Source organism: Cryptomeria japonica, chromosome 7 (genome assembly GCF_030272615.1).
Source record: "Cryptomeria japonica chromosome 7, Sugi_1.0, whole genome shotgun sequence".
Taxonomy (NCBI): Eukaryota; Viridiplantae; Streptophyta; class Pinopsida; order Cupressales; family Cupressaceae; genus Cryptomeria; species Cryptomeria japonica.
In genome coordinates, this window is record NC_081411.1 from 445,230,304 (window position 1) to 445,253,783 (window position 23,480).

The following is a 23,480-nucleotide window of genomic DNA, read 5'->3' on the forward strand; positions in this document are numbered from 1 at the left end:
AAGGGGTCAGAATCTTGCTTGCTTATGCTACTTACATGAAGTTTAAGGTCTACCAAATGGATGTCAAATCGACATTCTTGAATGGTGTTCTAGAGGAAGAAGTGTACATTGAGCAACTGGGAGGGTTTGCTTTAGAAGATGGAAGAGATATGGTATGTAAGCTGAAAAAGGCTCTGTATGGGCTAAAACAAGCACCAAGAGCTTGGTATGAGAGACTGCACTCATACTTGAAAAGTATAGGGTTCATGAAAACCAGTGACAACAGTAACTTGTATTTGAAGAATGGAAAAGAAGGAAAACATTTGATTGCAGAGATTTTTGTAGATGACATCATCTTTGGAGGAGATGATGAAATGAGCAAAGGTTTTGCACAAGAAATGAAGAAAGAATTTGAAATTTCCATGATAGGTGAAATAAAATTCTTCATTGGTCTGCAAATTTCTCAGCTAAAGTATGGTATATTCATTAGCCAGACCAAATATATAAGGGAAATATTGAAGACCTTTGGAATGGAAGATTCCAAACTTGTTGGAACTTCGATGGTTACAGGTTGCAAGCTTTCCAAAGATGATGAGGCTAATGAAGTGAATGAGACACTATACCGATCCATGATCGGTAAGTTGTAGTATGCAATGCACAATAGACCGGATATAGCACAAGCAATTGGCTTGGTTGCTAGATTTGCTGCAAATCCAAAAGAGACTCATATGGTGGTGGTTAAGAGGATATTCAGATACCTTAAGGGGACTGATGAGTATGGTCTCTGGTATCCACATAAGGGAAATTTCAACTTAAGTGTCTTCACCGATGCAGATTGGGCAGGGAACATTGATGACAGAAAGAGCACTAGTGGAGGTGCATTCTTTCTTGGAGATACGATTGTGTCATGGACAAGCAAGAAACAAAATTGTATCTCTCAATCCACAGCTAAGGCAGAGTATGTGGCTGCTGCAATCAACTGCACACAGGTAGTATGGATTAAGCATATCTTGGAAGGTATCCAAGAAAAGGTGGCTGAACCGGTGGTGATACACTGTGACAATACAAGTGCCATCAACATATCAAAAAACCCGGCAATGCACTCTAAAACCAAGCATACTGCAATAAAATATCATTATCTTAGGGAATAGGTACAGGACAAAGAAGTTAGACTGGAATATGTGCCAACCAAGGAATAGGTTGCAGACATATTCACTGAGCCGTTACCTAAGGATACTTTTGAGTATCTCAGAGGTAAGCTAGGAGTAATTCCCCTACATGCTCTAAGGTGAGTGAAGATTGGAACAACATCAATCCGGTATGATTTTCCTGAAAATTTTGTGTATTTGGATTGATGATTATGGATTGCTCTTGTTAGGGGGAGCAGTCATAGCAGTATATGAAATAGGATGTCTAGACTACACCTTTGGCATTGCTGTCAAAGGGGGAGTGAAGTTAGATGGAACATGAAGGGAGATGAAGTCAGATGTGACATGAATGGAAGCTAATGAGAGGGGGAGATTCAAACAGAGCAGCTGATCGGTACAACAAAAGTAGAAGTGTCTGGTTGCTAAAAGAGAAGTTTGAAGTGTTGCCATCAATGCCAAAGGGGGAGATTGTTGGCATAACTAATGGTGTTGGCACAACCGGTTCATCAATTAGTATTGTCATTGATGACTAACACTTATTGCTGAATAAGGCCAAGTTCATAGGCAAGGAGGTGTGGTAAACCCCAATGGTTTACTCATGGCTGCAAACAGTATGGAGGATTCAGTGCTTCCCAAATATGCATTATTGACACACTTAAGTAGTATGTTGGTAGAAGACTAATCGGTTGAAGGATAAACAGAGTAGTTGACTGGTCAGTCAAGCAACCGATAGGTGTTGAGATCAGTTTCTTAAAACTGGCAGATGAAATGATGATGCGGTCACAAGAGGTGACTCAGATTACAGTTTAGTAGTCTTATACACGACCGGAACACTCTGGATAGACATGTGATCAGTCTGATTGATGATCAGTGACCGATGGCAAAAGATGAAGAGTTACACCGGTGAACCGGTGATACAGGTTGAAGAATGCTATCCACTGAGAATCTCAGAGCAGTGACCAGTAAGCTGGATGCGATGACCAAAGGTGAGTGAGTCATGGCAAGATATCATCAAACAAATGGCTAGTGAAGTCTACAACAGTTAACAACTAGTTAAGGTGAGATTTGTGTGGATTTTCTGGTTCGCATTAAAGAGACAAAACACGACCCAAAGGTTGGTGAAATTATGAGTTGCGGAGGCAGATAAGGATGAGTTGTTGGCGAGATTGATGGAGAGCGCGCAGAGAGAGTGCAAGAAGATTTAGGAAGATTTGAATTTCAAATCTACTGAGTGTTAGGTGTAAACTCATTGAGGAATCAACGGGTATGTGTTGGCAAAATATGGTATAAAGGTTTTTGGCAAAAACCAAAAAGATTGATCGTAAAAATTGCAAAATGCAATTTTCAAGAGAGGCGATCCAGCAAGGTGAGAAGAGGGCAAAACTGCTAAGTGAATAACAGAGTGGTGAAGAGAGTGTGTAGAGCTCGGATAGTGTGAAGAGCAGAGAAAGAATGCAGAGCACCAGTAGAGTGCAGAGCAAGTGTAACAGGTGGTCAAACTGAAGAGCTTCATTTGGATATGATTAAGCTAAGAGTAGCTATTACAGCAGATCATTCTCTCTGTTGTTTTCTAATAACTACAATAGTAAAATCCCTTAACCGGGTGGACTTTAACAGGTCCCTTTGTAAAATCCCTTAATCGGGTGACATCTTAAATGATGATCCTATGTCCTTTAACAAGGCTACCTCTAATAGGGTAAAGGTTCTAATAGGCCTTAACGAAAATCCCTTAACCGGGTGGCACCTAACAGTGTCTTTGTAATCTCCTAACAGGGATGGCTCCTCACTGGGTGTAGTCCATAAGAGTGCAGATTTTGTGAGTTTCTACTCACACCATGGTTTTCTTCCATTTGGGTTTCCACATGATAAATCTTGGTAGTCATGTGTGTTTGATTTTATGTGTGCACGTTTCTTATTAATGTTGCTTATACTGATAAGTATTAAGTTTGAATAGAAGTTTTGAATTAAGGTTAAATTTGGAACAAACCGGTATAGTGCTGATTCACCCCTCCCCTCTCAGCACCGGTTGGGACTAACATACAGGACATTGTAGAAGAAGAAATTCAGTCACAGTCAGATGCTTCACACAGTCTGCACAGTTTGTGGAATCAGTTGAAGGTAAATGAGGATGGGATTGTGGCAGCCTTATCCCATCATGATGAGATGTATAAGCTGGTTGAGAATTACCTTTGGATGATTCAGTTAGAGAGGAGACAAAAGGGAATTGAAGTTGAGTTTTCTCTTGATAGTTTGCAGAGGATCAAAGAAGGTATGGGAACAATGATGACAAACTATTTACACCTTCTTTCAGATCATTATCACCTTCTCAACTTGGTTGAGATCTATTCAGATGCCTTGAGAAGGAAAGAGGAAGAAATTGATGAACTTTGTCTACAGGTGAGCATGGCCCATTCTCCCTTACACAAAGCGGAGGAAATCATTGCCGGCCCTTCGGGGTTCCAGGAGTCTGATGCAAGAACAATGGAGATCAAACAAGTTATTGAGGGGATTGAGAAAATCTGTAAGGAAGAAATGACACAACATGACTTTAGCACCTTTCTAGTTGATTTCAGTTTACAGATTGGAGAGGAGCATGTTGGTTACAGTTTTCCAGCACCTTCCTCATGGCTTTTACCACCTATTCATTGATTGATGGCTGTCCGACGTTGCTGATCAGAATTTGGACAGGTTACTCTTTGAGGGCAGCAACTATTGAATTGGATAGGAGAGATTGGAACCACCTAATTGGAGTTAGAGGATGGGTGAATGATGAGTTCTTACCTTCCTGGGGTGGTAGAGATACATGTTTCTTCATTTTGGATTTGGTTTATTGGTTGCATGGTGTTGTTCTGATCCATGCCAACAACTTGACAGGAGTTGGAATTTGTTTTTATGCACCTAGGTTGGGTGTTATCCATATTTGCAGGAGACCACTATGGGTGGGATGGACCGTTGATGACTCATACACTACGAACTTGGTCATAGATTCAGGTATCTTTGGAGGGTTGGATGGTTCTCATGTTGATATTGTTGATGGAGTAGATCTTTCTGCATTGAGTGGTGAGCCGACTTCTGTTGTTACCAACACGAAGGGAATTACACATGGTCACTCAGACATTTCATTGGGGCAAACATGAGTGTTTCATCTCGACTGCATATTGAGGTGTGTTCACCAGTTTACCTTTAGCTCACATATACAGGATTTGACTATGTCACTGATGGTAGGGAAAGGTGATTTGAGTATTTGGGGGTCCATCCTAGTATGACATGTTTTTGATGACAGGTGATGAGACCAAGTTTGACAAGTCTCATACTTTGCTTTCACTAGCTAGTTGCCTACAAAATCAGGAGAAAGAGATTTGGTTTGATTGGATTGTAGAGGTTATCAAAGTGGTGCAGCGTCAACATGGTGGACTTACTCTTTATGTCGGGGACTCACAGTGTGGTTGTAATTTTATTGCTACTCCCTACTTAAGAATCTTTAGGAGGCCGTTAAAGTTGTTGCAGGTGAATTGGAGGGAAATTTTGGCTAGGACTTGGCTTTTGGTCAATTTGATGTTGCAGTTTGTAGTTTCGATCTTTCTTGCTTACTTTTTTGAGCACTTCCAGTCATCTATGCAGACAGTTGTGGAGGATTTCTTGGGTATAGCTCAATTAGCTTCCATATCTACTTGTGGGAGCATTAGACACTACAGTCGTCACATGATGTCAGTATACATGCCCCTAGATGGTGATTGGTTGATTGTAGTGAGTTGGGCTGGTTGGTGCTCTCGGGTTTCTTTCCGGGACACTTGGAGATTAGGTGATGGTGAGGGAATCACGGTCTATGATCGGAATGTCATTGTCATGATGTATGATTCCGAGGTTGACTCTATGATTACTAGTTTCCGGTCAGGTATTGATTGCCATCACTTTTGGGACATTCTGTTGAGGGATGCTGAGGGTCATCCTTTGAGGGGGAGTAGATTTCATTTCCTATTGCCCATGATCGAGTTAGGCAATGGAGTTTTAGATATGGATCTCCTTGAGGCACCTTGGCAAGATATATTGCATGGGGTAGATCTCAGTTTACTTAGGATTTTCAGTATTGGTTTTAATGATAATTTGTTGATGGGAAACCAAGAATTGACAGTTCAATTTGAGGATGAAGGTTTGTCAGGTTTGGAGCTATTCCTATGGTTTTGCAGTTTGATTCTTTGGGAGAGCAGTTTTTTGAGGAGATGAATAAGTTTACACGGTATGTTTTTGCTCTTCTTGTTGGAGGTTTTCAGGAGGTCTTTGATTGGGGCACCTTGCAAGACAATGCTTTCAATAGATGGTGCTACAGATTTCTTAGACTGATTTGGGACCTCGGGATTATTCTTAGTTTCAGTTGGATCAGTCAGAAGTTTGTGGGTTTGTATTGGCATTGCTTGAGGACAAGCAATCTTTGGGCAAGGTGGACTGTAAGGTCCCCAATATTTTAGGCTCTCTAGCTAGTTTTAGTAGCTAACACTCTGGGTTCACGTCAGCTTGTTTAGATGAGTAATTTGATGTTTCCGATGAGTTCAGTTAGTTTAGTGGTGTTATACGCCATTTTACGAAGTGATTTTTGGCCTTTGGATTGGTCTCCAAGAATATTGGAGAAGTCGTCTATTTTTAGTAAGTCACCCAATCAGCCTTGTTTGCTATTATCATCATTAGGATCACTCCGGTGTGATCGAAACTTGATTCCGATGTGTTCTGACAAGGTTTCACAAATTTGGTGCATTAATGAGTTATTTTAATTATTTTACTAAGGTCACTTAAATTTAATTAAAATATTTAATTCCAACCATAGTGTTATAGCTCATTGGAACCGGGGCGAAAAGTTTTAAATCTTGGGTGCATAAAACAGTGACCTTAAGTGTCAAAATATTATTATATTATTGAAAGGGTCATTTTCAGAGGAAAAAGAGAGTTTAAATTAATAGTGACTATTAAATTAAAGTACATTTATTTATAGTCACTTTATTTTTAGAAGGTACACTTTATTCACTTAAGAGAGAAGTGATATTTTTAAAAGAAGTTATTTATCCTACATTCACGGTGTCTTGGGAAATGAGCCCAATGAGAGTTATAAATGAAAGCATTAAATGCAGATTGGGACATCTTGGAAATTGTGAAACTTGGAGACTTTGCTTTGGGAATTGTGTTTTTGGAGAAAACCTGGACACAGTGAACACAAAAAAATAGACACTATTCTTCTTGGATAAGGCAGCCCATTACAGAAACCCCTATGCAGGAAAATGATTTTGACCAATTTATCCTGGTTTTTTGACATTCACTGCAACATCATCCTACTTGGCCTAAACTTCCAATCTTTTCTTTTAAATTCCCTATTAGATTTGTTTTCCTGCAGTGTTCAAGCCTCTGCTTTTAGTGCTGTGTTGTCTAAAAAATAATCAATTGCCTCTGCTTTGGGAGGATAGGAGGGCTTGGCAGGGTCCTTGTTTCTCTCCTCAATTGTAATGTTGTTGGCCTTTGTCATCATTGGCTTGTTATTGCTGTCTTTTGGGTTATCCTTCTATTCAACTAGGCTTTGATGTTTATTGTTTCCATAACTTCTTTGAGGGATAAACCTCCTGATGTGACATTGACCCCTTTGATTCTCCTTACCTTCTTTGTTGCAGGGGCTGTTTAGCTGTCTTTCTCTGTTCCGTGGTGCACATTATCTGGCAATTTGTCCTTGATTCGATTAATTCTTCCAGAGTGCTCCTCATGCTAAGCTGCCCCACATGTTTGTTCTGATTTGAACAATGGTTCCCACTAATTAGATCTATCCAAACTGAAAGCCCTTTCCTAACATCTCTGATTATTGCCTCCCCATCGCTGGTTGATTCTTGTGCTAGAGCTCCTTTTAAAGAATTTTATCCATCATGCCACTCCCATGCATTGCCCTACTTGCATCCATTCCTCTTATCCTTCTCACTTGCTGGTTCTTGTGAAAAAAAATTGTTTTATTGCATCTCTAGTTATCTGATTTAAAATTGAGTATTATTCAATAGAATTTAGTTTGCTTATTTTGTTACTCAAATTGCTATTGAAGTGTTTTATGTCTTATTTGATATTGTGCTTTTATGGTTGAATATCTCTTTATGTTTTTATTGAAAGCTTTATATTGCAGCAGGTTTTGAGTTGGTCATTGTAGCTTTGAATGCAACTACTGTACTATCTTGTTACATCTTGTGTATGTGTTTAAACCATTTAAACACATATACAAGATGTAACAAGATAGTACACCAGTTGCATTTAAAGCTTCAACGACCAACTCAAAACCTACGGCAATAGAGAGCGTCAATTCATTTAAACACATACACAAGATGTAACAAGATAGTACACCAGTTGCATTTAAAGCTTCAACGACCAACTCAAAACCTACGGCAATAGAGAGCATCAATTCAACTTATTCAATCCTTATGTGTACTTGCATTGTTTAGTATTTACCTTTTGCTAAACAATGTAAGTGTGTAGTTGAACAATTAGCTTTCAGTCAAAATCATAGAAAACCTTTTTGTCTTGAGTTGAAGTGTATGCCAATCTTTTGCCTTAGGTGAATCCAAAAAGACCCAAATTTTGTTTTGTTTGCCACACATAAATAACCTTGTATAGATTGTAATACCAAGAACAATTCTTTAGATTAAGTTAGCTTTTGTTTATATGGAGCTTCCCCTTCTAGTTTGAAGAGCAGTTTTACTGCATATATGATATATGTTCTGTTTTGTGTTGCACTAAAAGGTGCAAATTATAACATTAACAAGATAAATGCCCCATGATAGTCAGGGCTAGCTGATTCTCAATGCTAAATCTTGTGAAAACAAGTTGGGTAAGAAATAACAATCTTTTAGTAGATTTGTTGCAAAAGGTAGGTGGCCTAAGGCTTTAGACTTTAGTATTATATCCAAAGTACAATTACTCAACTACTAGACGAGTCCTTTCTGGGTTAGTCCTTGGGTGCTTCCATTTTTACTACTACACAAATATTATCTGAACTTATATTCAATCCAACTCTAGAAACCACATCTTGTGCTCTTCTTCAATATTTCTTCTAACCCATGTTTATTAATTCTTACATGAAGCCATTATAATTAGTTCCACCTTAGTGTTTTGTTAGAAAGTTAGTTGAATTGAGATTATGTTGCTTTAGCCTATGAGTCTCGGAAAAGTTGTAGATATGCTAGGGAAGTGTAAGAAATAGTTGCAAGGCTTGTGTGGTGTTCGGACATTTTTGATTGTGCAAGAGAACTTGATGAAGGCCTCTAGAAGGCAATAAACTATTGTACTAGTTCATAAAGTTGTGGCTCAGAGAGCAAATCTTTCACACTTTTGGAGTTTTCTCCCATTTTGGGTTTCTCCATGTCAATTGCTGTTGTATACTTATTTTCATGTGTGTTTTATTCTCCATACTTGGTTCATACTTACTTTCTTTGATGTTAATTGCATTTAATGATGTCAACTTAGATCATAGGACTATTTTTCCTATATATTGCATATGGAACAGCAACTTAATCAATCAGTGTACGTTAAGGTCGAGTAAGATATATGTTCATGAATAATGTAATGGAATATCCACACTAATTTTGGATCAGATATGAAGTAGATATCTTAATTGGTATGAGAAAATGGCCACTTAATTTGTAACATCATTGTTTCACAACAATAAAACTTAACAAACCTCACAGTTTAACTTGTTATGCATATAAATGCTTTTCAGCCGAGTTCAACCAAAATATTACTCTTTGGATGGCCACACATTTGAAAATATTTGAAATGTGTGCGTCTTCATGTTGTTGGAATTCATTTTAGGTTGATATGGTAAGGAATATCAGTGGTCAATATTTTCTTTAGGGATAGTTACTGTTATTACAGCGAGGGCATGGTATTAAAAGAGCTGATAAAGTGCATGCCGTGGGGAGTAGTTGAAGCTATTTTCACCCGATAAGAAACACTACCTGTTCAATCTACAAGAATACACAAATGCCTTCATTATATGATAAAGTTCCAAGAATTTTGACCCATAATTCTTTCCTTTTTGGTTTCATTCTGGGCCAGCAAAGGCTGGAGAACTTGGATTTTGTCTTCGAAACCTTCTTATCTTTGAATTCTGAAAGTGACATGTTCTGCAACACAAGCAAAAGAAGATATTATTCTTTAGAGCCCATACTTTTAATGTTATGCTTGGAATTTGATCGATTGACATATACTTAAGATATTACAACTCTTTTTCAGTGACTGTTGAATCCTAAAGTCAAAACAAACTGATACATTGTTTTCTTTTATTTAACTCGCTTGTAATGCCCACTCCTTTCTTACATGTCTTGCTCAGAAGATTCTAATTCATAACCATTACTGACTTTTATCAGGCTCACATGATTTGGACAGGATGAAGAAAAAATTAAGAATGCTGTATTGACTCAATATCCAATGCTTAAAGCAGCCTCTGGGTTCCTGTATGGCTACAAGCTCATAGTATGTTGATGATTTCTGTTATGGTTTTATCAGTTGCAGATTTCGATATGTTTAAGACAATTTATTTATAAATCCTTGGTTTACATTATGTAACATTTCATTGTTTTTAACATTCAGGACCCAGTTAATCCAGATTCTTCAATTTATCCTTCAAATGTCACAATGGTAGGATACTATACTTTTTTTCTTGGAAGCTTTTTAGTTGTTTTATTAGATCTATGCTTTTTATGGAATGTGTGAAGTCATTGATCATCAAACCTCATTTTCAGATATTTGAGTCTATTTTTCACCAACTAAACAGAAAGTAATTTTAATGGCTAACACATATCATGTACATCACAGCTTGTACACAAAACAAATAATTTGAAGACTTAGCCACTGTAAAAACACCATAAAACGAGTTGGTTAATGCAGAAAAAATTGGCAATAATGTCAAATATTCACATGGGTAGAACATAATTAACTGATTACATCAATATATTAATAAATATATTGAACATATCACACTAAGTCTGGAAAAGCCATATCAAACTCTGTCACAGAAACTCATCCACCACACTTGCTGGTACAGTTAAAATGATTTCTGAAATAGAAAGTTAAGAAAGAAATTACTCCAGTAGAAATTGGAATGTAATTTCATGTTGGAAATTTGACTATTAGAATAAAATCCAGTTAATATCTTCTCATTGAAGGCTATGCCACAAAAATACTTTATAAGGATAACATTGAGTCTTTAATGTTATCTAGTTACACTACCAATTCCAATAATAGACAAATAAAGAACAGCATATGTTTACCTCACTGGGTAAACAGGAAGAATACAGAAACTGAACAGCAATGTACAATGCAAATATAAAAGAAGTACCAGAATAAGCTTTCCATTAATGTCAAAGGATGTTCATATTATATCCGTCGTTAACAATACATTACATCTGACACGGCTAACATTACCTGTCTCAACACCCGAAGGTGGTACAATATATGACTGCCGAAGGGGTGCGACCCAACCGTCGCGACTCCAACTACCTACCCGTCCGCTAACTAACTATTGATAATTAACATTACTAACTATACACTTTTTCCCGATAACATCATCCCCCCCAAAAAAAGAAGTCGTCTCCGACGACTAACAACAAAATGGAGACAATGTAATATAAATATACAACCAAGTGGAAGTCAAGGAGGGGGCTGAGGAAGCGTCCCTGAAGTCGAAGGGTGAGATGCAGGTGTCTGGGCCGCCAGGCGGGCGCGGAGCGCATAGACCTGCTGGGTGCGCGCTGCCACATCCCGCTCTGCGACCAACACCTTCTCTAAGGCAGTCTTCACCATAAGCGCAGCCTCCAGTAGCTCCCTCTCCTTGGTATCGGCGGACTCTGTCATGCGAACCAACTGGGCCTGAACACCATCTAACTCCTGCTGGACTAGACTCCGCGCACTCTGTTCCTCTGAAAGACGGGCGTCCACCGCAACCTTCTCTGCGCGGGCTGCCTCAAGCTGTGCGACCAACTCTGATCTCTCGGCTGCCCACGAGGCTTGTTGCCTGGCCATGTCCCGCTCCAACTCCACTCGAGCAGCCTCGCGAACCGCGGACTCATGCTGTGTCTGGCGTAAGGTATAGTAGGCCTCCCTGTAAACCTGCTCAATCTCCCGGACGAGAGTCGTCACCCTACTCTCCACGACGGGCTGAGGCACACGCCAAGCCTCCAACATCGCCTCCGTCTGGGTAACTGGCCACCCTCGTGCCTCAAAACATGAGGTAAAAGCTGCGGGACAGCCCTCTCGCATAAACTGGAGGACTTGCTCTAATTCCTCCACAACCTGCTGTAGAGACCGTGTCTGGGCCGCGGCCACCACTCGCCGACCCCTCGTCACCATATCTGCTAGATAAACCTCAATGTCCTCTCCCTCTAGCCCCGATGTAGGTACAGGAAGCCCACGTGGTAACTCAAAAGTCTCCTCAACCACACCAACTGCATCCTGCTAGCCCAATGGTGTTTCTCCCGCCCCCTCAAGTGTAGCAGTCGCCTGCTCTGGGCCGGTAGGAACACCCTCTCCAAGGACCTGTCCCTCTGCTGGTGCCTGCGTCTCCGCCGAGGAATCCTCCAGATCCACCACCTCAGTGGGAGGCTCTCGCCGAGGTGAGAGTACAGCTGCTCCTACGGGTGGCGTCACTGTCATCTGGAATCTCCGGGTCAACCAACTCCCCATAGCCGCCACGGATGGAACTGCACTCAACACCTCTGACCCTCTCTCCCCCTCGGAAACATGTCCCGCGACGGGCTCCTCCAACAAGGAGGCCGCAACCGTCACCACTGCATCAGATCCTACGACATCCAGTCGCACCTGAGGCTCCGTCTCAACTATCTCCTCTGCCACGCCTCCCTGCGGTGGACCACACAACTCTGCCGTGCTGTCGGTACATGCCTCGGCTGGTATGGTGGAAGGTGCTGCGGCTGGCTGCACCGGCTTGAGTGTAACGGGCGTGCGGCTCTGTCCAAATGCCGGAATCGAAGTACTGCCCGCGGACGACCCCACAAGTGTGCCAAGTGGAAGTGTGGGTGGTGCAAACAACACTCGCTCTCCGGCGGGCTCCATCCTCCCCTCGTCTGTGGCCCGACTACTACTGTCGTCCTCATCCTCTGAATCCTCGGAATCCTCTGCACTGCTAGAAGTTTCTCGCCCACTATCTGGTTCTGCTGCGGTGGTCTCTAATACCCGTTTCCGCTTCGCGGAAGAGTGTCCAATATCCAGATGTCGCCAATGCATGATAGGAGGCTCACCCTCCACCAAGGGTCCCTGTGGCCGTACCTCCAACTCAGCCTCTGGCACTGCTTCCCGCGTAGCCTCCAAGAACAGTCCAATGGCATAGTGGGGCATGTAAAAGGTGCGCTGCTCCATCATCAAGAAGGCGCACATCCGCTCGGATAACAAGGTAGCCCAATCATAGACGACTCCGTTCATCAACCCGTTCATCAATACTATCTGTGGTAGAGCGATGTCTGATGCCCTACCCGACCCTGTCAACCTGCTTTTGATGACGTCCATAATGCATCGCCAGTGACCCTCTGCGACAAAGGACCTGCGCATCCCACGACCCTTCGTGGCGTCTACGATGCTCGCCAACTCTGCGGGGGTCAAGTCTCGGGACACTCGCTTAATCCAATGTTCTTTTTCTTCCCGTGTCATCTTTTTCGGTTTCAAGTCCACTTTCTTGCCATGTATGCCTGGGATGCCAAATACTCTGGTGAAATCTGCAGGTTTGAAGGATATGGTGATATCCTTCCCCAAATACTCAAATGTGCTCGTCCGTGAGCGGCTATCAAAGGTATCAACCATATACCGCAATGCTCCCTCGTACTCGCGAATGGGGAACACAGGCATCCGTATAGCCCATTCTACCCCTGCTCGGCGAAGACTTGTTTTCACCAAATTATCATCCGGCGTGTCTTGCCACCATTTCCGACATTCCACCCCATTCAATCCCTCAAAAGTGATATTCTGTGAAGTGGAGGTGTTCTTCCCTCGTACAGTGGGCTGCTGTGGTGTTTTTTTCTTCTGCCTGGCTTCCATCGTGCCGCCTGCTATTCGAACACCTGAAGGGAGAATACGTGCATCCGGCTTCCTATGGCTGCTATCCTGCAATTGTTTTTTCCAGTTTCTTTTTCCTGCAGACTCCATTAGCTTCCTATAACTGATTCTTGATTTTAGCTGTAGTAAAAAAAACGGCTAACTGCCTCCAGGCACCCAAGAGCGAAGACTGTGCGGTGCGTTTTTTTTTCACGCTGTTCGCCCAGAATCCCCCTTCTTCCTTCTACCGCACGGTAGCTTCTTTCTCTCCGTTTTATCTCCCTTCGGTAGGCGTGGCTGTGCGGTGAAGGCGCGGCTGTGCGGTGTAGGCGCGGCTGTGCGGTGACTTTGTCTCGTGCGGAGCCTGTGCTTCGTGCGGTGTTTTTGTCTCGTGTGGAGCCTGTGCTTCGTGCGGTGTTTTATCCTAACCCTCGGTGGCTTCGTGCGGTGTTTTATCCTTTGCTTCGCGCGGTGTTTTATCTTCTTTCCCCTTCTCTCCGTTTTGTCTTCGGCAACTTTATGCGCGTGTTGTGTTCTTTTTTTTTTCTTTGTGCGGCTTTTATAACCCCGGCTGCCACCGCACGGTGGCTTCCACCGTCGGTGGTGCCACCGCACGGTGGTGTCCACCTATGGTGGTGCCACCGCACGGTGGTGTCCACCGTGGGTGGTGCCACCACGTGGCCACCGCACGGTGGTACCACTACGTGGCCACCGTGCGGTGGTGCTTTTTCTCCCTTTTTCTAACTTTTTTTTTTTCAAAAATTTTTTTCAATCAATTTTTTTCAATTTTTCTTTTATATATATATTTTTTTTTCAAAATTTTTCCAATTTTTCCTTTATATATTTTTTCAAAATTTTTTCAATTTTTCCTTTATATATTTTTTTCAAAATTTTTTTTCGAATTTTCTAATTTTTTTCAAATTTTTTTTTCCATTTTCATTTATTGCCTGACTGCGACTGTGCGCCTCCTGTCGGGCTGCTCCTGCGCGCTTCCACCCTCTGGTGATACACTTTCAGTTTCGACCCATTGACGCCCTCTGGGATTTCCTGTCCGTCGAGGGTCGAGAGCTTGACGGATCCATTGGCTGCGACCTCTTGGATCCTGTAAGGGCCTAGCCACTTCACCTTAAACTTGCCGGGCTTAATCTCGTTCCTTCCGTTATACTTTAGGACTAATTGGCCCGGCGTGAACCTCGCCCGCCGAATGTGTTGGTCATGCCAGTATTTCCTGCGTTGTTGGGCCACGTCTGTCACCCATTGTGCCATCGTTCGTCTTTCATCCAATTTATTTAAGGTGTATAGTCTCTCTCGAAGGCTTTCCATGTCACCTAGTTTGTTGTCAATGGCGATTCTGAGACTTGGCACCATGAATTCGATCGGCACTACAGCTTCCTGGCCGTACATCAATTGGAAGGGTGTCTGCCCGGTGGTTACTTTGTAAGTTGTGCGGTACGCCCAAAGTACCGAAGGCAGACGCTCTTCCCAGTCTTCCTTTTCCACCCCACAGGACTTATAAATTACCGACACGATGATTTTGTTGGTTGCCTCGGCCTGACCGTTTGCCCTGGGATAGTACGGACTCGATACAGAATGAAAATTTTTGAACTCGGTTGTCAGTAGTCGAACAATATGATTTACAAAGTGCCCCCCTCTATCACTTGTCAGTTGAATCGGTATTCCGTACCGGGTGATAATCTGTTCATAAATGAATTTCGCCGTGCTGACGGCGGAGTTGTCTGCCAACGCCGTGGCTTCGACCCATTTGGTCAAATATTCTGTCGCCACGACAATGTATCTACATCGTCGGGCGCGACTCGGTTTTAATGGACCAACGAAGTCTAACCCCCATCTTTCGAACAATTCTTGAGCATGCGCCGGGTTAAGTGGCATGAAATCTCTTTTTAATGGTCGCACAGCACGCTGACATGTATCACAACTTGTCACCCATTCTCTGGCATCATTATGCAGTGTCGGCCACCACAAGCCAGCTAGTAGGACCTTCCTTGCTGTCGTATCCGGTCCCATGTGCCCTCCAGCAGCCCCTTCATGGGCTTCTCTCAATACTCCTGGGATTTCCTCTTCCAAGACACATCGTCGTAGGATCTGATCAGGTCCCATTTTGTAGAGAAGACCATTTATAAGTTGGAATGTTCGGCTTCTTAATACAAGTTTCCGTCTTTCACCTGGTGGCATTTCCTTCGGAAATTTTGATGTTGACAGATATTCACCCACACTGGTGTACCAATGAGGAAGGATGGCAATGCGGAAAAGATGGGTGTCCGGAAAATCCTCGCTAATGCCTTCGGCCGGCTCTCCCGACTTGATCTGTGATAGCTGGTCGGCTATGACGTGGCTCCTGCCAGGTCTGACAATGATGTTGAACGTAAATTCTTGTAACAGCAACAGCCATCGACTAATCCGCCCCTGGATGATTGGCTTGTTCACCAAATACATCAACGCCTGGTGATCCACATAAAATGTGAATGGTGTCGCCAGTAAATAATGTCTGAATTTTTGGACGGAGTATACCATGCCGAGGGCTTCTCTCTCCGTCGTGCTATAGTTCCTCTCCGCGTTTGACAAGAGTCGACTTGCAAAATATACTGGGTGGTCCAGCCCGTGGCTGCCGACCTGTGCTAGGGTGGCCCCTATGGCGAAGTTGGATGCGTCGACATGTACATGGAACTCTTTGTCCCAATCTGGGTATGTCAAGATTGGCGCACCCACCAATCGTGATTTTAACTCTTGAAAAGCCTCTTCTTGGGCCGTCCCCCAGACGTACGGCTCCCCCCTTCGTGTCAGCTTATCAAGTGGGTATGATACTTGGGCAAAGTTCTTAATAAACCGCCTATAATACCCGATGTGTCCAAGAAATGACTTGACGCCGGTGACATCGTCGGGCGCCTCCATCTCCACAATGACTCGTATTTTGTCAGGGTCCGTCTTCAGTCCAGCCTTGCAGACGATGTGCCCTAGTAACTTGCCCTGAGGCACCATGAATCTGCATTTCTTGGGATTTACGGCGAGGCGGGCTCGTCGGCATCTCTCCATGCATTCGCCAAGTGCGGCCAGATGTGCCTCCTCCGTGCTGTAAATGGACCAATCATCCAAGAATGCTTTGAAGTTTCCCACGGACATTTTATCGAAGATATGGAGGATTATCCGTTGAAAGGTAGCTGGCGCGTTGCACAACCCGAATGGCATCCGGTTGTATGCATAGACGCCATCTTCTACGATAAAGGTGGTCTTCAATTTGTCCTCCTCTGCAATGGAAATTTGATTATATCCGGAGAATCCATCCATAAATGAATAAATTTCGTGACCCGCGACTTCCTTGAGGATGGTGTCTGTGAATGGTATGGGAAATGGATCTTTAATTGTGACAGCATTCAAACACCTGAAGTCTACACAGATTCTTATCTGATCGGCCTCCTTTTTCAAGGATATCACAATGGGTGATACCCATTCACTCGTCTGGACCTTGAAGATAATCCCTGCTTCAAGCATGCGGTCAATTTCATTATTTACCCTGGCCGCATAATTTTTGTTCATCCTGTATGGCCTCTTCCGTACGGGCACGGCTCCGGGAACCAAAGGGATCCGATGTACACAGAGTTCTTGTGGTACCCCCTTGAGATCCTTATATGTCCAAGCGAACACATCTTTGTATTCTGTGAAGATTTTGAACGCCGCCGTCTTTAAGACGGGATTCCAGTCGTCGCCGACTAGAATATTTTTCTGTTCTGAAGTTTCTCCAAGATTTGTAACTTGAAGTGCGGATTCTTCATACCTTATGGGCTTACTTTTGTCAAACTTGTGCGCTGGTGCGTCATCCACAGGGACATCCCCTTCCTTGTATTGTCTGTACTCTGGCGGAAACTCGTTCATGTCAGGTCCTTCAATCCCCAACATATTGCACCCATACAATAATTCATAGTCTTCCATTTGCCAATGGAAGAGCCCTCTCAAAGAATCCGTCTCATCCTCAGAACAGGCTTGAATTCCTAAGATGCCTTCATCATTTGGTTCCCTGCCCTCCTTCCCTTCGTCGGTATCGTCTCTGTCGGACTCTGACTCCGACGCCAACTCTTCACTGACCCGTTGAGTTTTGAGGTCAATGGTATACCTTCGGCCAGCCTTTTCCATGGACAAGGTGTTTTTCTTCCAATTGTGATTTGCTTTGGCCGCCACCAACCAGCCTCTGCCGAGGATGGCGTCGTACCCCTTCTTCTTCAATGGGATGACCACAAAATTCAGGACGAATGGCTGTGTTCCGATCGTCACCTGTTGCGCCATGAGTGTGCCCAGCGGCTTGATGCCGTGTTGGTCTGCTCCCAATAAAGTAAAGGTGGACGGCCAGAGAGTAGGTTTACCCAATTTTTTCCATGTTTCCTCTGGCAAGACATTTACTCCCGACCCGCCGTCGACAATTGTGTCGGTCAGGATGGTGCCCAATATACCCATTTCCACCACTGCTGGGTGTCTACCACTGTTGATCGTCAGGGTTAATGGGTCTGCTGCTGTCTCGCCAAGGTTGTCCTTGCCATGTATTGGTTGGCCTACTGGGGTTACTATTGCGGATTGCAACAACGTCGCTCGCAAGTGCGGCATACTTTCCAGGAGGTCCTTCATTTTGACAGGTATCTCAACCTGTAACAGTTGGTTTATAATGTTTGTTTCTCCTTCAGAGCGAGAAGTACCCGCCAGCTTTTGTGCACCCTTGCTCCTCAACATCTCCTTCTCCAATTCCGCTCGTGCCTCCAGTGCCTTTTGTTTTTCCGTACGGGGGTCTGGATAAGTGGCTGCTTTCGTCTTGGACCTTGTTATGGCGAGTGCATCCTCCGTTTCTACATTCAATAGGTTCACGCCAGATTTGGGACAATTGCCATCATCATGGTCCCCAGGACCGCACCACTTGCAAAGTTTTTGTGGTGCTTCCTCCACCGTACAGTCTCTAGCGAAATGCCCCCAGTGATTGCAAGCTCGGCATTGTATCATCAGCCGCCCTTTAGCGTCGTATTGGATTCGGCTTCTATTATTCGTATTGTTATTATTGCCTCTTCCTCGCCTGTTGTTTCGGTAGCCGCCAGACGAGGCGTTGTTGCTCGCAGGCTGGGACATGCCAGCTGACGCAGATGGTTCTGCAAAGAGGACCTGTTGGCTACGAGTCCTCATATTGTACGGACACTCCTTGGTAAGGTGTCCGGCAATCTGACAAATATCACAAAATGCTTTTTTCGGACAAGACCCCTTGGTGTGTCCGTCGGTACGGCAGTCTGTGCACCATAACTCCCCTTCGTCGCCCTTGCTTGTGCTTCCTTTTGTTGCCTTTATCTCTCTCATCATTCGCTCCATATCTTTTTGGAGAGCCCGTACCTTCCGATTAGAGTCGTCATCACTACTATCACTTTTGTCCTCAGAGGAATCATCGTCCGTCGAGGATTTATTTTTCTTCTTCTTGGACGTCTTCTGTTCACTTTCTAAATCCATTGCCCTGTTATAGGCGTCCGAATATGAAGAAGGGGGTACTATCTTCATTTTTCGTCTAAGGGATTTCTTTAGGCCTTCCACGAACCACCGTTTTTTCAATCCGTCTGCCGGCTGGTTCTCCATCTTTCCTAGCAGCTCTTTGAGCCGCCGGCTGTAGGTTCGGACAGTCTCGTCCTTCCTCTGTTTCGTGCCGTAGATTTCGGCTACGATCTCATTATCGTCTCTTAGGAGACGAAACTCTGCTTGAAATTCCTTCTTTAGGTCTGCCCATGTGCCAATTTTGGCCTTGTCCGTATCCGAAAACCAGTCGATGGCTACGCCCCTCAGTGTTGCGGGAAACTGTGTTACCCAATCGTCCTCGTCGGTAACACCATTCGCTCCCCAAATTGTTTCACACGTGCGACAGTGGCGGACAGGGTCTTCTTTCCCATCCCCATGGAACTTTGGAAGTTTTTGTTTTTGTGCCATACCTTGCCTTTTTACTACTGGTGGTGGTTGTTGTCCTACTCCTGATGGGTCAGATCCTATAAGGGGTGCTTGACCGCCGTGCCCCGGTGTCCCTCCGACACTCCTGGCAGCCCCGGTGTCTTCTCCCTCTACTGCCTCCTCCCCACTCCTTGGAGTTTTGCTAGCCTCTGGTGTGTGTGGCAAGTCCCTCAACTCCCTCAACTGAGTTTGGGTACACTCTATCCTGCGGCGGGTTTCCGCAAGTAACTCCTCCCGACTCCGTGGGTGGCCTCTGGCCTCACCGTCCCCTTCGGAGCGTTCCTCCTCTCTTCGCTTATACCTCTGTCGCCTTTCCGCTTGCTGTTCAAGGATCAAGGCACGTTGGGCTACTGCACGTTCATCTATATATTGTTGCTTATTTTTGTCTTTATTCAGTGTATTGGGCATTAATTCCCAGACCGCTTTAATGACATAAAAAGTAGAACACTTTTATTCATTCATAATGTGGAAGACAAGTTTATGCCAACAATATGACATAATTATTACAGTAAGTGTTCTTTATTCCGTCCCGTATGGGTCACGGTTCAAATGCCCCTGGCGCCATCTCGTTCTGCTTCCCGTTCCTCGTACTGTTGCAAAATTTCTTGGCGTCGCTCCTCCCGGGCAATCTCCTCCAGGCGAGCTTGTTGTGCCAACGATGCTTGTGCTAGCAGTCGAGGGAGATGGTTCATCAACCGATTTACCTCCGGACTCGCTTCCAACGCTGTCCACACGGCACTTGGTGGGACTCCTGCCTCCGCCGCCTCTCGTCGCACGTGGGTCTGAATGGCTACTTGGAGTAGAATCGAAAATTCTCTCTTCGCAGTGTCTTCTCCTATATAGAGTTCTGTTTGGGCATCGTCGACCTCGGGATTCACCTCACCAACGGGTAGGCCCATTGTGTCTGTGCGCCATCCGTGTCTTCCGTTCCTGAGTTCGTGTCGGCAACGGCGCCAAATGTTTACCTCACTGGGTAAACAGGAAGAATACAGAAACTGAACAGCAATGTACAATGCAAATATAAAAGAAGTACCAGAATAAGCTTTCCATTAATGTCAAAGGATGTTCATATTATATCCGTCGTTAACAATACATTACATCTGACACGGCTAACATTACCTGTCTCAACACCCGAAGGTGGTACAATATATGACTGCCGAAGGGGTGCGACCCAACCGTCGCGACTCCAACTACCTACCCGTCGGCTAACTAACTATTGATAATTAACATTACTAACTATACACTTTTTCCCGATAACAGCATATACCAGATTGATTGTATGAGAATAACACAACAAATGCTTTATTGAGGATAGCGCTTGATTACAACAAAAGTAGGTCATGGAGGACCATCCATGGATCAAACTCTCTCCCTGCCTCAGGCGATTCTATTTATAGGGCCCAACGGTTTTGGTGGGACGACGGCTGCTGGTAACCACTTAATTAACTATTTGTTAACAACCACCCAAAGCTGACATTAAATTTTCACAAAATAAGTCAGCTACACAAGTACTAACAAAGCATAACAAATTCTAATTATGCTTACTACATTATCCCCTCAAAAAGAAAAGTTAGAATCTTAGTTGACAAACAAATAAAAAATTTGACATATCATGTAATATTTAGAGAAGGGAATGTCCTTGGAGGTATATCAGCACCTGCTGAAATGGAAGAGGATGCACCAGTAGTTTGTACTTGTACTGCAGCCAGAAATTTGTAAATTTCATCAATGCTTGTGTTAGTTGATGGGTGGCTATGACCTTGTGTTCCTTGGACCTTTAGACCATGTGAATTGCCTCCATAAGTTTCTTCTGGGTTTGCTCCTGCGCTGCTGTAATTTCAGCTACGATTGGTTTCAGTTGAACAACTTCCTCTTCAGTTGCTCCCATCTTAATCTTTTGAGCTTCTGTAAGTTGGGTAGCAGTCGTCAAAGCCACTTGTTCTGCTTCTTCTAAGAGCTTTCTTTGGTCACACATTTCAACTTGGAGCATAATATATTCATACTGAAAATGATGCTCAAGAGAGTACATGGCAGCCAAAATTTTCGCATCTGAACTTCCAAAAGGAGGAACTTTAACTGGTAGGCTGATAGTTTGTATCTCCGGTGTGGTTTGTTCTTGGCCAACCATGCTCTATGAACGTGCACACAAAATCGAAATGGCTATCTTCTTCAACCAGCTTCTTGATGGACAAGGCCTCCACTAGAACTAATGAAGAATGTGAAATGTCCAGGATCTGCACTAACATAAAGAAGGCAACCCACTCCCATAACATCAAGAAGACAAACCAACACAAACCTCTTGGAGAAATAGTGACAAGCCATCACAATCACTTCTAAGAGAGAAGCACACGTATTTCCAAACTCTAGAATTATCATAAATATTTAACAATAAACCAAAATTGATGAACTCGGAAAATCTTGACAAGTTAAAATTGTAAGAAGTTTCAGTCTTGCCTGCTCAGCAGCTTCCACCTCTAAGAAAATGCACCATCACCTAAATGAAGTACAATTCCTTGGCTAACACAATTGGGTTAAAATTATTGATCTTGAAGTTTTCTCTTTAAATAAAAAGCTCTATGAAGTCAATTCATGAAATTCTCTCATAACAAGCATAAGAACCATGCAAACTGAAACAATGCTATCTCTGCTATTTAAGTACTGATAACGATTACAAGCTGATACGAATGCTGGTACAGGGCAGCACATTGAAAAGACACTTTCTAGATTGCCTAAATTGCATGAAACTAGTGCCCAATAGAAAACAATAAAGGAAAATACTTTGAAAAGAGAGTTGAAATGATCACAACATTTAGGGAACACACATTAAAATTATTGTATATGACAATGACATTAAAATTAAATTTAGGGAGCACACATTAATAATCTTATCTTTTGGGATGCCAAGAAATTCCCGAGAACAATATTAGCATTTATGGGTTAAACTACTGAATCTATTAACTCAGTTGCTCTTGTATAAAAAGTTCAGCTTTCATGAAATGCAAACTTTGCTAGCAGTTTCGTTTAAGTAATATTCTTGTTTGATGGACATCACTTAATTTCTTCTTTGGTTAATAAAAACGTTTAAATGCTTATTGCTTTTATGACAGAGTCCTAGTTAAAATTTGTTTTCTTAATATAATACAAGATGGCTGTGTGCAAATATTAGATTCCACCGAAAGAAGAACTAAAACCGGTGGTTGAGAAGGTGAAAGATTATTTTGGGAATGCTATAAGTGGTGTGAAAGAAAGTTTTGGTAACATTTCCAATTTAAAAATGGGAGCAGAGGAAAATGAGGCAACTCCAAAAAAGGAAGAGAAATCAGAGTAAGTTTTTCTATTTGCATTATTGCTCTGTGGAGATAGAATTTTCTACTTATTACATTTTTTACCCTGAACTGAGCAAACTGTTTGGTGATAATGCAAATTCAATATTATTGTTCTTCGCTTATAATAAGATGTGAAGTAGTTTCATTTTAATTCAATTTAAGTGATGTCTGTAGATTCAGTTTTACATATAAGCATGGCATATGGATATAATTCTAATTTTGAAGTCTAATTGTTATCGTACTTCACATCCAGACTATTTTAGATATAGCAGTTAGATTAAAGAGACCTTTTAAATGACAAAATATTTGGTATTATTTCAGGGCTGGAAGGACTTCTTAATTTCCTGATTTTGTTAAAAAATTGCCCTCTTCAGACGACTTTCAAGGAGCTGTTGCAGATTTTGATTTTATCTCATTTCTGAAAAACAGGATAACGTATCTACTTGTAAAAATTTGAATTTTCTTTATTAATATTTTCATTAATAGTTACATCTTTTTGCATAACTGGCCAAACGAGAGAGTGTGAAAGTTTAATGTACAAGCTACTAGCCGCAGAGGAATGTTACAAGTCAATACAATTGTTTACATATAATTGGAACCTTCTTTAGTTTGTATGCAAGACTAAGGTTTACATATAATTGGAACCTTCTTTAGTTTGTATGCAAGATCATGTCAGATGTTATTAAACGAAGTGTGCATGCACCTCTTGCCCACTACTGTAATTCCTTTGGTGCCATCCATTGATTTCACATTATGTGACCTTGAGCTACTTTCATTATTATTGCACTCGAGTAGGGCTTGAAATGCTTTCCTTAGTCTAAAATGGGGCAGAATGGTCATATGAAATTTGTGAAAATGGGAAAAGGTGGGCTTATGTAGGGCTTGAAGTGCTTCCTGCCATTTCATTGTAGGGGCATTTATGATTAAGGTTTAAAGCAGAAGATCGACTCTTCAAAAGATGTGAGCAGCATCTGGAGCTTATTTTCTCTGCTCGCAT

General features: G+C 42.8%; 1 protein-coding gene across 1 annotated transcript in view; it reads left to right on the top strand.

Moving 5' to 3' along the window:
- Positions 1-23,237, top strand: part of LOC131030411 (protein HHL1, chloroplastic) — a 63,461-nt gene extending 40,224 nt beyond the window's left edge. The window contains exons 3-6 of the mRNA XM_057961242.2: positions 9,528-9,614; positions 9,732-9,779; positions 22,324-22,481; positions 22,805-23,237. Of these exons, the coding sequence (XP_057817225.2) occupies positions 9,528-9,614; positions 9,732-9,779; positions 22,324-22,481; positions 22,805-22,823 (312 nt within the window). The 3' untranslated portion in view covers positions 22,824-23,237. The remainder of the gene's footprint in view (positions 1-9,527; positions 9,615-9,731; positions 9,780-22,323; positions 22,482-22,804) is intronic.
- The last annotated feature ends 243 nt before the right edge of the window (positions 23,238-23,480 follow it).